This window comes from Sapajus apella, unplaced genomic scaffold (genome assembly GCF_009761245.1).
Source record: "Sapajus apella isolate SASKATOON/1434 unplaced genomic scaffold, GSC_monkey_1.0 scaffold22, whole genome shotgun sequence".
Lineage (NCBI taxonomy): Eukaryota > Metazoa > Chordata > Mammalia > Primates > Cebidae > Sapajus > Sapajus apella.
In genome coordinates, this window is record NW_022436962.1 from 13623889 (window position 1) to 13639825 (window position 15937).

Consider the following 15937-nt stretch of genomic DNA (forward strand, 5'->3'; position numbering starts at 1 on the left):
GCCAGCCAAAATTTCTTAGCCTGGCTTCTTGTTGCAGGAGGACAGTTTGAGCGACTGCAGAATAAAAATAAATTCCCTGGTATGCAGCTCCCTCTTCCCCTCTGAGGGCAGTGCCTGCCACTCTGCTGGCTGCAGTGGGACCCACTACACCCTGTTGTTACAGGAGAGAGAAGCTAAGGAGGTGCCTCATGGAATGGGCCTTTCCTGTTTACATTGTGACATGAGCCCTGATAGTCAAATGCTAGATCGAGCTCTTTACCGGCTGATTGGGCAGATCCAGCTTCGTCATTTAGCATTAGTCTGTCCTCTGCGTTTCAAGGGAGCTTTCAGTGTAATAAAATCTTGGCATTATAAGATCCTGAAAACTTACTGCTCTCCTGTTTTTCTGTATTTGTATTTGTTTAGTGGTATAAGGCTGAATGAAATTGAATTCACTTCAAATTTTATAGCATGTTTACGAATTCTAGAATCTGTGTTTTAAATTACTGTGCATCTCAAAAAAAAAAAAAAAAAAAGGCAGTGAGGTGAGACCACAGAACCAGGCTTTAAAAATTTGTGTCTGTGTTGTCCACATGTATTGAGTATGCTCTCAGTAGCTTCTAGCTGTACCTAAGAATGATCAACACATCCTTCCCTTACCTGTGGTGTTTGGCCCTGAGCTGTCTCCTCATGCTGCCCTGTGGCTGGTTGACACACGCCTCCTGGGAAGGATGGGAGGACACACGTGGGAGGCGGATAATGATAGATTTTAACTACAAAGTATCTAGTGCTCCTTGTCTTCCAGTCACTGTACTTAGTACTTCACATACTTAATCATATTTAATCATTGCAACAATGATTTTCACTTTACATATGAGGACACCCAGACTCTGAAAGGTTCAGTAACTTGCTCAGGATCATGTGGCTGTGTGGTTTGTGGTAGACTTTGATCTTGATCCTCTCTGACTCTAAAGTCCATTTTTTAAAGAAGAAAATTGCATTTACAACAACATCAAAAAGAAAATAATTAGTAATAACTGTAATCAAAGAGGTGCATGATTTGTGCATGGAACGTGACACACATTGCTGAAAGAAATTTAAAGAAGACCTGACAAACAGAAAAACAGCCTGAGTTTATGGAGTGACAGACTCAACATTTATTTCATGACAAAACTACTCAAAAGTGATTTATTTTACTTTTTTTTGGTTTTGTTTTTTAGAGGGAGTCTCGCTCTGTTGCCCAGGCTGGAGTGCAGTGGCCTGATTTTTGGCTCACTGCAACTTCCGCCTCCCAGGTTCAAACAATTCTCCTGCCTCAGCCTCCCAAGTAGCTGGGACTACAGGCATGTGCCACCATGCCCAGCCAGTTTTTGTATTTTTAGTAGAGACGGGGTTTCACCATGTTGGCCAGGCTGGTCTCCAACTCCTGACCTTGGTGATCCACGCACTTTGGCCTCCCAAAGTGCTGGGATTACAGGTGCGAGCTACCATGCCCCACCTTATCTTACATTTTCTAAAGTCTGTATTCTTAAATACTATGCTTTACTACCTACTAAGCAAGAGACTTGTTCCACGTACTGTCTGCCATGTTTCAAAAACAACTTAGGGTGGAATGACACGCCCACACTCATTTTCCCTTGCTATCAGCCTCTGTCTTTCTCTCCCTTTTCTACCAGTCCTGTGCCTCTTTTTGTCTGGGCCCTACTTTTACCAGCCTCAGACATGAGTAGGTGATGGAGGAAGACGGGCAGGGTGGCACCCGTAGCCCAAAGAAACTCCAGATTCCCAGTGGGGAGAATACACCCAGTCCTGCCCTCCCATTTGGGTTTTTCCAGGCTGATGCTTGAGTGGAACGATGACTCCACTGAACCTGTCTTTGGTTCTTGGCACTAGGCTAGTTTGTTGACCCCCCCCCGTTCCCCATTCTTATTTTGAGACAGTGTTCATGCTCAGATATGATTCTTCCACCCAAGAACATTGAGCGTTCCCAAGATAAACGAAACCAACCCTGTCAGCTGACACCACAATAACATTTGCGGGAAGTTTATGAAAAATCTCGTCCAGGGGACTGCTTCAGAAATCAAGGCACCATCTAATGACCTCTTTTGTGTCCACTTTAGATGCAGCAGCAGGAGCGTGACTCCCTGAAGGCCAGCCTGTGTGTTCTGGCCCTGGGGCTGGGCCGCCTTCTGTTCTGGTGGTGGCTGGCCGAGCTGATGGCTCACCTGATGTACATGCACGCCATCTACAGCAGCATCCCTCTCCTGGAGACTGTCTCTTGCTGGACCTTAGGTAATTGTGGGAATCACCAACAGTGGAACAAGCCCAAACAGCATGAGTGGAGCTGAAGTGGGGGGAAGCAGGGCTGCAGCTGCCTTGAGCAGATCCTCTTTACTGTTTTTTAACCTACTCCTCTTGTGGCCAAGATTACGCATGTGAGAAGTGGCTGACGGGATGTGAGGGCTGTGCTTGTGGTCTGGGAACCAAGGGCAGTAGCATTCTCCTCTGTAACAGGACCCTGCTGAGCTTAGCTGGGTAGCATCTTCACAGTGTGGCCAGCGTTGTGTTTAGCAGGAGAGGGCAGGAGCTGCTGGGGGCAGCTTTGAGTTCATTCTAAGAGGGAATGCTCCAAGATTGAGTTGTTCCACAGTCTTCCTTGTTCTTTGTGCATAAGGTATAAAAGAATCTGAGGCTGGGCCCGGTGGCTCACACCTGTAATCCCAGCACTTTTGGAGGCTGAAGTGAGTGGATCATTTGAGGTCAGGAGTTTGAGACTAGCTTGCCAAGATGGTGAAATCATGTCTCTACTAAAAATTCAAAAAATAGTGGGTGTGGTGGTGGGTGCCTGTAATCCCAGCTACTGGAGAGGCTGAGGCAGGAGAATCATTTGAATCTGGGAGGAAGAGGTTGCAGTGAGCCAAGATCATGGCACCATATTCCAGTCTCGGTGACAAAGCGTGACACTGTCTCAAAAACAGAATATGAGTTTTAGGATCACACAGCTGTAAGTTTGAGTTTCAGCCTCACCAATGACTGGGTGGGTAACCTGGGCAGTTTACTTAACCTCTGAGTTCCAGCACCTTCATCAGTAAAATAGGGAGACTTAGCTTTGTGGATCTATCTTGAGGATGATACTAAGCACCGCACATTGAGGGTGTACCTTGTTAAGTTTCTGGCAGATAGCATAAATGGCGTGTGTCTATTTCCCTCTGTAGATCCCATTTTCTTATCTACCCTTTCCAGTGTGTCTGCCAAGGTGGTGGCATGGAAATCTTACTTTCTCAGCTGGGCTGGTCTCCAGCATAGGATTTGTCCATGGAGAAACCACTGTTATTTATTCCTCTGGCCAAAACAGCAGAGCCCAAGCGCCTTTCTGAATAAAATATCTTCACTTCCTTGTTCTTTCTCGTTTTGAGGACTCCTGCAGTGGCTGAATTCTGCCTGTGCTTTGACCTCCAGTCTGTAGCCCCAATAACTGTGTGATCCTCCAGGCAGATCAAACTGTTCCCTGCTGAGGGCAAGAGTACAAGCCCGACTTGCTCCTTATCTGTTTGACGTTTTATAGATCTTCAATCTTGATTGTTCTTGGTATCACATATGCTTAATCTGAACATTTCCAGGGAAGAAACATTTTAGGACTGAAAAAACGCTAAGCTATTTTAATGAGTCTCTTTAAAATAGCTTAGCATTTAAGTCACTTTCTTCCAAACAATTTTTTTAATAGTTTGGGGTTGCTAATATTATAAGGTTTTATTGATACAATTAGACAAATGGAATAGGATTAAATGATAGCTTATACTAAGTCAGATCCCAGTGGCACAGGATGCAAACTTACACGCTGTTTCAGCTTGAGGGTTTTTAAACTAAAAGTAATGGAAGACACAACTCAAAATGGGGCTTAAACAATAGGAAAAGTTATTCCATATAACAGTGATACCTAAGATCAGCACTAGGGCTGGTAAATTATGTGACTCAGATGCCACCAACGTACGTTTTGTGTGTCTACCATTCAGCTTAAGAACTAACCAGAATCGTAGAAACCCTTAGTTTGTATTCCTCATCCCGTCAGCCTCTGTCACTTTCAAGATAACCTGAATATTGTATTTATTCTTTTCTTCTTTTTCATTGTACTTTTACCACAGTTAAATCCTTAAAGTTGCTTATTCTGACACCTCTTCATATAAATAGATTCACACTTGGTATGTTCTTCTGTGACTTGATTTTCTTGTTTAACATTATGTTTTTGGGAAGCATTCATGTTAATACATGTAACTAGGTACCATTCTTTTTCACCTCTGTATAGCATTCCAGTGTATCCATACACAAGAAGTTATTTGTCCATTCTACATCTAGGAGGACATTTGAGTTTTTTACAGGGTTTTGCTGTTCCACGTAATGCCATTTCTGTGTCTGTTAGAGCTCATGTGTAAGAGTTTCCCCATAGGGCAGTAACTTTGAAACTCTTTGGCACGTTACCCACAGTAAGAAATGCATTTTGCATTATAAGTGTGTGGATGAGTGTGTGTGTGTGTGTGTGTGTGCGCGCGCGCGCGTAAACTCTCACAAAGCCATACTTTACCTTGAACCACCTGCAATGTATACCAGTATTTTCCGTTCCATATTATTCTATTTTAAAATACTGATTAGAAATCAGTGAATTGGGTGAGTCACTGTCTAGAGTTTGTCAAGCATTACTAAAATATATATCTAGAAATAAATATTGTGGGTAGCATATATGTTCAGATTTACAAGATAAATTATTTTTTAAATTGGCTAAGCCAATTTATGCTCGTCTCGGCAGTGCATGAGAGTTTCCTTTGCTTAAAATTCTTACCAACACTTGATACTACTCAAAGCAATTTATAGCTTTAATACAATTCCTATCAAAATACCAGTGTCATTCTTCACAGGAATAAAAAAAATTGTAAAATTTGTGTGGAACCACAAAAGATTCTGAATAGCCGAAGCAATCCTGAGCAAAAAAAACAAAGCTGGAATCAGAACACTGCCAGAACTCAAAATACACTACAAAGCTGTAGTAAACAAAACAGCATGGTACTGGCATAAAAGCAGGCATGTAGATCAATATAAAATAATAGAGAACTCAGAAATTAATTCATATATCTTTTAATTTTGAAAATCTGGTGGATGTGAATTTTATCTAATGGTTTTAATTTGCCTTTCTTTGATTACTAATAAATTTGAGTATCTTTTCATACGTTTAAAGGACTTTGGGGTATTGTTTCTTATTTATTTCTTTTTGAGACGCTCCCACTCTGTTGCCCAGGCTGGAGTGCAGTGAGGCAGTCTTGGCTCACTACAACCTCTGCCTCCTGAGTTGAAGCAATTCTCGTGCCTCAGCCTCCCAAGTAGCTGGGATTACAGGCATGCACCACCATGCCCAGCTAAGTTTTGTATTTTTAGTAGATATGGTGTTTCACCATGTTGGCCAGGCTGGTCTTGAACTTCTGACCTCAAGTGATCCACCTGCCTCAGCCTCCCAAAGTGCTGGGATTACAGCTATGAGCCACCGTGCCTGACCTGGTATATCATTTCTAATGAAATAACTGTTGATAACTTTTGACCATTTTTCTAATGGGATTTCTGTCTTTTTCTTAAGGAGTCATAAAATTTATTCTATATTATCATTTTAAAAAGTTATACGTGCAGTTAGATGCAAATACTGATATCTTTTGCTTTGTGGTTTGACTTCTAATGTTTTTATGTTGTCTTTTGATGAACAAACTTTAATGTAGTTGCATTTATACATTTTTATCATTTTTACTTTTTTGGGTCTTTAAAAAATAGTTGTCTCCCCCAAGATCATAAAAATATTCTCCTCTGTTTTCTCCTAAAGCTTTTAGAGTTAATAAAATCTTTGGTTATTATGTACATTTGCATCATAGACAATGATAAAATAGAAACTATCCAAAAATTTTTTAAAATTGCCTAATAATTGTACATACTCATGGGGTACATAGTGATGTTTTGCTACATACAATGTATGGTGATCAGATCAGGGTAATTAGCATATCCATCATCACAAACATTTATCATTTCTTTGTGTTGGGAACATTCGGTATTTTTCTTCTAGGTATTTGAAACTACGTAATAAATTATTGTTAACTCTTGTCATCCTACAGTGCCGTAGAACACTGGAACTTACTCCTTCTACCTAGTGTAATTTTGTATCTTTTAACAAATATCCTCCATCCCTCCCTTTCCAGCTTCTAGTGTTTTCTCTTGTATTTTTCACTTCTATATGAACACTTGTTAGCTTTCACCTATGAGTGAGAACATGTGGTATTAACTTTCTGTTCTTAGCTTATTAACTTAACAGAATGTTCTTTAGTTCCGTCTTTGTTGCCTCAAATGACAAAACTTCATTCTTTTTTATGGCAGCATGGTATTCCATGGTGTATAAATACCACATTCTTTTTTTGTTTGTTTTTTGAGAGGGAGTCTTGCTCTTTCACCCAAGCTGGAGCGCAGTGGCACAATCTCAGTTCACTGCAGCCTCCATCTCCTGGTTTCAAGCAATTCTCCTGCCTCAGCCTCCTGAGTAGGTGGGATTGCAGGTGCCCACCACCAAACCCGGCTAATTTTTGTGTTTTTTTGTAAAGATGGAGTTTTACCATGTTGGCCAGGCTGGTCTCAAACTCCTGACCTCAAGTGACTCACCCACCACGGCCTCCCAAAGTGCTGTGATTACAGGTGTGAGCCACTGTGCCTGGCCTTAAATACCACATTTTCTTTATCCATTTATCTGTTGTTGAACACCTAGGCTGATTACATATCTTGGCTATTGTGAATAGTGCTACAGTGAACATGGGGTACAGATGTCTCTTCCCTATAATGATCTCCTTTTTGTTGTATACATTTACAGTAGGTAGGATTGCTGGATTGTATGGCAGTTCCATTTATGTTTTTTTGAGGGATTTCCATACTGTTCCCCATAGTGGCTATACTAGTTTGCATTCCCACCAACAATGTGTAAGAGTTTTCACTTTTCTCTGCATCCTCTTTTTTTTTTGTTTTGTTTTGTTTTTGCCATTTTGATAATAGTCATCCTAACTGGGGTGAGATGATATCTCATTGCGGTTTTGATTTGCATTTCTCTGATTAGTGATGTTGAGCTTTTTTTTTTTCATATATTTATTGACCATTTCTCTTGAGAAAATGTCTGTTCAGATCATTAGCCCATTTTTAAATCAGATTGTTTTGTTTGCTATTGAGATGTTTGAGTTCCTTGTATATTTTGGATATTAATCACCTGTTGGATAAGTAGTTTGCGGATGTGTTCTCCTATTCTATAGATTATCTTTTCACTCTATTGTTTCCTTTGCTTTGCAGAAGCTTTTTAGTTTGATATATCCCATTTGTTTGTTTTTGCTTTTGTTGGCTGTGTTTTAGATGTCTTATTTGTAAAATATTTCCCTGACCAATATGCTGATGGATTCTCCCAGTGGTTTCTTCTAGTATTTTTATTGTTTCAGGTACTACACATAGGCGTTTGATCCATTTTGAGGGTGAGAGGTGGGGGTCTGGTTCTATTCTTCTGTATATGAATATCTAGTTTTCTCAGTACAATTTGTTGAACAGACTGTCCTTTCCTTAATAAGTGTTCTTCACATCTTTGTCAAAAATCATTTGGCTGAAGATATGTGGATTAATTTCTGGTTCTCTGTTCCTTTATTGATCTACTTGCCTGTTTTTATGCCAGTACCATACTGTTTTGGTTACTATAATTTTGTAGTATATTTTGAGGTCTGGTGGTGTTCTGATTCCAGCTTTGTTCTTTTTGCTCAGGATTGCTTTGGCTGTTCAGGATTTTTTGTGGTTCCACCCAAATTGTAGGGTTTTCTTCCCTATGTCTGTGAAGAATGTCACTGGTATTTTGATAGGGATTGTATTAATCCTGTAAGTTGCTTTGAGTAGTATTGTTATTGTAACAGTTCTTTCAATCCATGAGCTTGGGATGTTTTTCTGTTTGTTTGTATCCTCTTCAATGTTTGTATTCCTTTCATCAGTGTTTTGCAGTTTTCCTTGTGAAGATCTTCACCTCCTTGGTTAACTTTACCCCTAGATAATTGACTTTTTTGTAGCTATTGGAAATGAGATTGCCTTCTTGATTTCTTAAGTTTGTTCACTGTTTGGGTATATAAATGATAATGATTTTTGAATAATTTTGTACCCTGCAACTTTACTGATTTTATCAATTCAAAAAAATTTTTTTTTGGTAGAGTCTTTAGGTTTTACTTTTCTTTTTTTAACTCTTTAAGTTCAGGGGTACATGTGCAGGTTTATTATGTAGGTAAACTTGTGCCATGGGTTTTTTTTGTACAGATTATTTCATCACCCAGGTAGTTGGCTAAGTACCCACTAGTTATTTTTCCTGATCTTCTCCCTCCTCCTATGTTCCACCTACTGATAGGCTTCAGTGTGTGTTGATACCTAGCTCCTCTGTGCCTCCAGCTCCAACTATGTCCCTGCAAAACACATGATATTTTTTTATGGCTGCATAGTATTCCATGGTGTATATATACCCCATTTTCTTTATCCAGGCTATTACTGATACAAACAAATGGAAAATTTGAGCAGTGGGTTGTAGTTATCCTTGTAGCTATCTTTCACTTCCCTAGTTAGCTGTATTGCTAGGTATTTTATTTTACTTTATTTTTTTGTGGCAGTTGTGAATGGGAATTTGTTGCTGATTTGGCTCCCGGCTTGACTGCTGGTGTATAGGTAGGCTATTGATTTTTGCACATTGATTTGTATCCTGAGACTTTGCTGAAGTTGTTTATCAGCTTATGAAGCTTTTGGGATGAGACTATTGTGTTTTCTCAATATGTATCATGTCATCTACAAAAAAGGATAGTTTGACTTCTCTCGTCATGTTTGGATGCCCTTTGTTTCTCTTGCCTTATTGCCCTGGCCAGAACTTCAAATACTGTGTTGTGTAGGAGTGGTGAGAGGAGGGCATCCTTATCTTGTACCAGTTTTCAAGGGGAGTGCTTCCAGCTTTCACCCATTCAGTATGATGCTGGGTGTGGGTTTGTCATAGATGGTTCTTATTTGGAGGTATGTTCCTTTAATACGTAGTTTAACCATGAATGGATGTTGAATTTTATTGAAAGCTTTTTCTGCATCTATTGAGAGAATCATGTGGTTTTTGTCTTTAGTTCTGTTTTTGTGATGAATTACGTTTATTGATTTGCATATGCTGAGTCAACCTTGCATCCCAGGGATAAAGCCTATTCGATTGTGATGGATAAACTTTTTGGTGTGGTGATGCATTTGGTTTGCCTGTATGTTGTTGAGGGGTTTTGCCTTGATACGTACTCACAAGTATTTCACAAGGATATTGGCCTGAAGTTTGTTGTTGTTGTTGTATCTCTGCCAGGTTTGGTATGAGATGATGCTGGCCTCATAAAATGAGTTAGGTAGGAATCTCTTCTCAATTTTTTTGGAATAGTTTCAGTAGGAATGGTACCAGCTCTTTTTTGCACATCTGGTAGAGTTCAGCTGTGAATCCATCTGGTCCTGGGCTTGTTTGTTATTGGTAAGCTATTTATTACTGTCTCAATTTCCAGGCTTTTGGTCTGTTCAGGGATTCAGCTTTTTCCTGATTAAGTCTTGGTAGGATGTATGTGTCCAGGAATTGATAAATTTCTTCTAGATTTTCTAGTTTATGACATAGTTGTATTCTCTGATTGTTTGTACTTCTGTGGGGTCAGTGGTACTATCCCCCTTGTTTCTGATTGTGTTCATTTGAATCTTCTTGTTGGTTTAAAGTCTGTTTTGTCAGAAACTAGGATTACAGTCCTTGCTTTTTTCTGTATTCCATTTCCTTCCATTCACAATTTAAAAATGGAAGCATTGTGTTACCATCTATCCAGAGATCACTACTGATACACTCTCAATACTTGTTCTTCCATATTGTTTTTTCCCTATAGTTTTTTAATACACACATTTATATTTTTCCCCAATGAGCTTATACTATATATTTGTATATAACATTTTGTTATCTAAGATTTATTTTAGTTAATAATCTCTATCCTTTCACATTGCTAAATTTTCATTCTTATTTGATGCCCAGACAATAATCAAATTTTACTAAAGTCCTTTGTACCTGCTTTGGCCAAGCTGGTATCCAATCTAGGACTACATTGGATCTAGTAGTTTTGTCTCTTAAGACTGTCTTATTTAGCACTATCCCTTTTTATTATATCAGCTTGTTGAAGGGACCAGGCCAGTTGTCTTACAGAATGTTCTGTCACCTGGCTTCTCATAATGTCATTTAGCATCTTCCTTTATCCCTTCTGTTTCTTATAAACTAAAAGTTATATCAAAAAGCTTCATGGGCCAGGTGTGGTGGCTCATGCCTATAATCCCAGCACTTTGGGAGACTAAGGCTGGTGAATGGCTTAAGTTCAGGAGTTTGAGACCAGCCTGGGCAGCATGGCAAAACCCCATCTCTACAGAAAATACAAAAATTAGCTGGGGTGGTAGTGTGCGCCAGTAGTTCCAGCTACTCAGGAGGCAAGGTGGGAGAATCACTTAAGCCCAGGAGGTCAGGGCTGTGGTGAGCTGTGATCATGCCACTGCACTCCAGCAGCCTGGGCAACAGAGTGAGACTCTGTCCCCCATACCCCCAAAAAGAAAAAGCTTCATAAAGAGATTATTTTTAGCTACAATACCTATGAAGTCATAGGTGATATGGGATACTTAAACTTTTCCCCAATTGTTAAATTTTAAATACCTAGAATATTAAGGAATTATATAAAAACACAATGGATCCAACATGTAGATCCAACAATTGTTAACTTTTTGCTCTGAAGCAGTATTCTCCTAGCTAACCACAATTACATATTACGCTTGAAAATAATACTTTTCTAATATCATCTAACACCTAGTCTATCTTCACATTTTTCTAATTGTTTTCAAATATATTTTAAAGCTATTTTGTCAACCCAGAATCAGTCACTTGAATCATTTGGTTTCATGTCTATTAGTCTACTTCAATCTAGAAGAGTTCAACTATGTTTTAAAATGATGACTTTTTGAGGAGTCCAGACCTGTTGTCTTATAGAATGTTCCACACACTGGATTTATTTGATTTTTAAAATTTGCATTATTCTTAAATTTGTTCTTCTATCCCTTCTGTTTCTGTAAACTGAAAGTTAGATCTAGATCCTTTAGAGTCTTGAATTTAATAAATTTTTTTTGCAAAAATAACTTCATATGGAATACCATATGCTTCATGTTGTATCTGTAGGATGTGTATAATGTCAGGTGGTCCCCTCTGTTTTCATTGCTAAGTTAAATCACTTGTATATGGTGATGGTGCCTGGTCTCTCCCTTCAAAAGGTACATTTATCCCTTTGCAATTAGCAAGCAGCATGTGAGGTGTTAATCCAGTGCTGTCTGAATACCTTGTTCCCCCAATAACCTGGAATCGTGTTAATGAATAGTTTTAACATTTTTTGATTAACTTCGCCTGAATCAGTTTTTTGAGTGGGAGTTTGAAATGCTGATTTTCCAAATCTATCATTATGCCTGCATTTGATAACTGGTATTCTTCTGTAAAGAAGATTTTCCCATCATAAACTGGTGCTGAATACAGTTTCTCCTGAAAAGACAGGGCAAATGTGTAATTGTTCCTCTTTAAATATCATTTCATAGAATAAGGAGTTCAGTGAAATATTCTCCTTCAATAGTAGTGTCAAATAATTTTATGTTTTACAATTCAATGTAGTAATTTTCCTTTGGGATGCTAAAATTGTCCCAAATGTGGTCAAGCTGGCTTCTATGTTCTCTGGACAAGGCTTTATTTGCCTCTGAGTGTTTCCTTAGTTTCTGGAAGTGCAAGACACCCCAATGCTCACCTTTTATCTTCCTTGGCCCTTTGTTGGAATCAGCCAAATCTTCAAAGGATCCTTGGTTCCTTCTAGTGGAGAAATTATATTTAGGAGCCAAGATCTGAGTGTGTTTGTTACTACAGGTGTGTTATTATTTGGAGGCCTGAAAATTTCCAGTGAGCAGACCTGGGCAATATGTTTTTATAAAAGAGTTTTATAAAATGTGGGTTCATATTGCAATTTTAAATTCAGATTTAGCATTACTATTCTTAGCAACTTTGATTTTATACTTGTGCCTTTTCTCTTTATTAATGAAGATCATAATTACTAATTACTTGAGTATCTTATTTGTGGTGACACTATGAGTAGTTTAAAAATTACAATACTCAACATTTTGACTAAAAATCACTGAATGACATTTAAGAAATCATTTCTGTTTTTTTGCTCTTAGAATAGATGTATACTGAGTGTGCTGTATTCAAAAGCCATTAGAAGTAATTCCTTTTAATGTGTGTTCTTATTATAGATTTGCTATTTGGTTAAGTTGATCTTCTAGTTTTGAATTTGCTTTTTGTCTTTTTGATTTATTGGTCATTTTTTTTTATTTTTATAAGAGCTCACTGATGCTTTTTTGTATCTGTGAGGCCTTAGTTTCTTTTCCTTGCATATACTTTGAAGTTTACTTCTTATGTTTTCAAACATGATAAACATATTTATCTTATATTCTATAGCTGGTAATTCTACATCTGCAATCTTTGTTAGTCTGATTATCCATTTTACTTCTGTCAGTTCTCATCCATATTTTGGGATGTTTGTGAGTGCATGTTAATTGCTGTTTTGTCCTTGGGAATTCTTTGGTGTCTGTGTTTGGAATACATTCATCCAGAGAATATTTATGTTTATTTCTGCCAGGTGCTTGGAGTTATTACCAATGTGGTGCCACTTAAATTTCTGGCTTGGGTTTTGAGGGGACACACAGCCAATGGAAATTTGGGGCTTTAGAAATCTGGATTTATGTGGGCTCTCACTCTGACCTCCTCCATGTATGGCCTCCAAGGACTGCCACTTGTCCCCACTTGTGGCTCATGGACACCAAAGCCTAGGTCCTTGCAGTCTGGCAGGTGCTACCAGTTTCAAGACAAGCACCACCGCTCACCTGTTTTTCTGCTCTTGATTCATATATATCTTTTTGCTCTCCAAGGACTTTCCAAACAGCTCAGGTATATATTTTTAAAAGATGCTTTTACATATTTCATTTAGCATTTCTTAGGTGTTCTCTGTTGGCATGATTTTCTAGATGGGACAGTCTGTTATCTTGCCAGAAATGGACATTCCACTAGGACTCTTTTAAAAAGGAAGAAATCTCCTAGCAAGCACCTCCAGCAGCTTCCCCTGGTACCTTGTGCTATAACTACACCATCTGGGTTATAGGCCCATACTATAATCATCCCATGACTAGTTATAACCAGGAATTTCTTCCAGGTTACTATGGGGAAGGTTAGACACTGAAATGAAATTACCTTTCCAATGGCAAGGATTGGGGGAGAGAGTTGTTTGGGAGGCAGCCAGTACTTTTTATTAAAACAACTACTTCTGGACACAAAGTAGCAGTGTGGTGTTTCAAATTGGAAAATTTGGAAAGTAGTATAATAGGCAGCCAAAAAAATAAAAGATTTAAATTTTATAATTGTTTTGCTCCACTCTTAAAACAATTAATTTGAGGCTTATGAGTTGTAGAGTGACCAAATATCCCGTTTTGCAGTCGTATTCTGTATCTGTTGTCCTGACATAATTATTAATAGTTCCTTTCATTCTCAAAGGTGTCACTCAAAAGTGAGCATCTATGGATTTTGGGATCTGTAGGGGTTCTGGGAACCAGTTCCCCAGGGATACAGAAGACAATTCTATAGTTAGATGGGACTGGAGCTCAAGAGGGGGACTGGTGATGGAGACAGGTGTACATGGGAACTATTGCACACAGGTGATCACGAAGGCCACAGAGTGAAAAGATTTCCTTGAAAAATGTGTAGAACGAGAATAAAGGAGGGCCAAGGATAGAACTTCAGGGAATGCCAAAATTTAAGAGGTGGTCTGAAAAAGATGTGTCAGTAACGAATGAGAAGGAACGTTAATAAACACAGGAGGAAGCCAGTGGTTTTGTGAAGGTTGGAAAGCTCACTTTATCAGAGATTAAGAAGTGGCCGAGAAAGAGGGGATTTAAAAGAGTCTTTCATTTTGGCAAATGGGAGGTCATGGTTGATGTTGTTCATTTTTGGGGGCTAAAGACCAGGGTTACAGAATAAATCAAAGGTGAAGAAATAGAGGTAGAAGCTAATATGCTGCTTTGGTTGTGTTAAATGATGATGCCTAGCACGTTGTTTCCCTGCCACGTCGTCTCAGATGGCCTTGCTATCACATAGCCCAGTAGGTCCTGACTGCAACTCCTTTTCTTTCTGATGGACCTGCCATTCCCCAGGCCACCTCTCAGGGTCTCCATCGCTACAGGCTGCCATGGCGTGGAGTATGGCATGGCAAACACCCCCTTTCTTTTTAGCAAATGGGCTTCTTCAGCTTCAGGGTGTGGGGGCTAATCCTTCCTGGGATGTTCAGAAGGATAAAATAAGCATAAGGGAGTTACAAAGTTTACAGAAAGCACGCGGGCTTTGGGCCCTGATTGCAGCCTCTGATTTCCCACTGAACTAATAAAGAGATACTTTTAAAAATTCTGTCACTTTTATTCTCTCAGTGGTATGGCTCTCCTTCCACGAGGGACCTTTTGTCCATCCAGAAGTTGCAGTTAAGTGTGAGGCAGCAGCTCAGGCAGAGTAAAAGATGCCTCTTTGTCTTACATGCAAAAAGATACACAACAGATTGTTCATCTCTAAGGATCTCAGGACTGGGTAACATTCTATCCTGTCCAGGAATGACGCCCTCTGAACACCCCAAACTGAGGGAGAGCTGCTTTAGAAGCGCCTATGCCACCGCCTCTGGGGTCTTTCTCTTGCAACACTTACAGCACAGGTGCTTACTGAGTAATTGATGAGCAGGTTCAGGTGAAGTAAAATTTTACAGGGACTCTGCCTGGCAAATGACATCAGTTTGGAGTTAGTGTGAGTAGCCAGATATCCAGATGAGTGCCTGATGCAAGATTTTGCATAAGGCAGCAAAGGGAAATCGTGCATCTTACATTATTATTCCAAAAAGGGATTGCTGCAAAGTTAACAGAAATAGAGAATATAAATAGAGGTTGTTTAGTGTGGGATTGATTTGATGCGGTTAATCAAAGGATGGAGATACTCACAAACTCCATGGAAGGTGTTCCATCCTCTCCTGGTGGGGATGGAGAAGAACAGTGGTGGCTGCCTGTCTGTCAGGGCTCCAGTGCTACTCACTGTGACTGAGAGGACATTGGGAGCTCCATGGCAACAGGGAGACATTTGTTTTTCTTTCATTTTCCTTAATCCTCTCCTGGAGATACCAAAGTTAAAAATTTCTTGCCGTTTGTTTTTCTCTGTTTTCAGGGTGATGTTGATGATGATTATTAATTTTAACCTTCTCCTTCAATTTCTAGTGAGGCTGAGAGCTGCTGTAATCAGCCTCTCAGGCGGAGGCCAGGCTTCAGGAACATCTGCTCCCCGAGCCCTGTGGGCTGTGGATGTTGTCCACATCAGTGTTAGGCCAGCCTACATGGGGTTACCTCCGCCGTCGCTGTGGCGGGCCCAGTGCCTGCATTAGAGGTATCTTACTGGAAGGATAGAACTTTAGAGAACACTAATATTTGACAGGCAAACAGAAAAAGAGGGCCATCAGTGAATCAGAAGGAATATTACATAATGAGGAAGGAAACAAGTGTCTTGTGAAGGCTTAAAAAAGGAGGTACATGATTCATCAGAAGGTGAAGAGAAGCCAAGTCAGAGGGGGCTGAAGAGAGTCTGTTTCAGTATTAGCAAATAAGAGTCACAGTTGACCTTGGTCGTGGTTGCCACTGTTCATTTTGGGAAGTTTATACCAGGGTTGAAGAATAATCAGAAGTGAGAAAATAGATGTAGTTTTGGGGAAACTTGAAGTGTTTCTGCTTTCAGCAACTAAAAGCAATC

At 39.5% G+C, this 15937-nt stretch overlaps 1 protein-coding gene across 8 annotated transcripts in view; it reads left to right on the forward strand.

Moving 5' to 3' along the window:
• HHAT (hedgehog acyltransferase) overlaps window positions 1-15937 on the forward strand; it is a 349450-nt gene that overhangs the window by 92817 nt on the left and 240696 nt on the right. For all 8 annotated transcript variants that reach the window (XR_004272205.1, XR_004272208.1, XR_004272207.1 and 5 more), the window contains one exon: window positions 2100-2271. Coding sequence is in view for 1 of the 8 variants with exons in the window: in XM_032289133.1 (XP_032145024.1) it covers window positions 2100-2271 (172 nt within the window). In the remaining 7 variants the exon portion in view is untranslated. The remainder of the gene's footprint in view (window positions 1-2099; window positions 2272-15937) is intronic.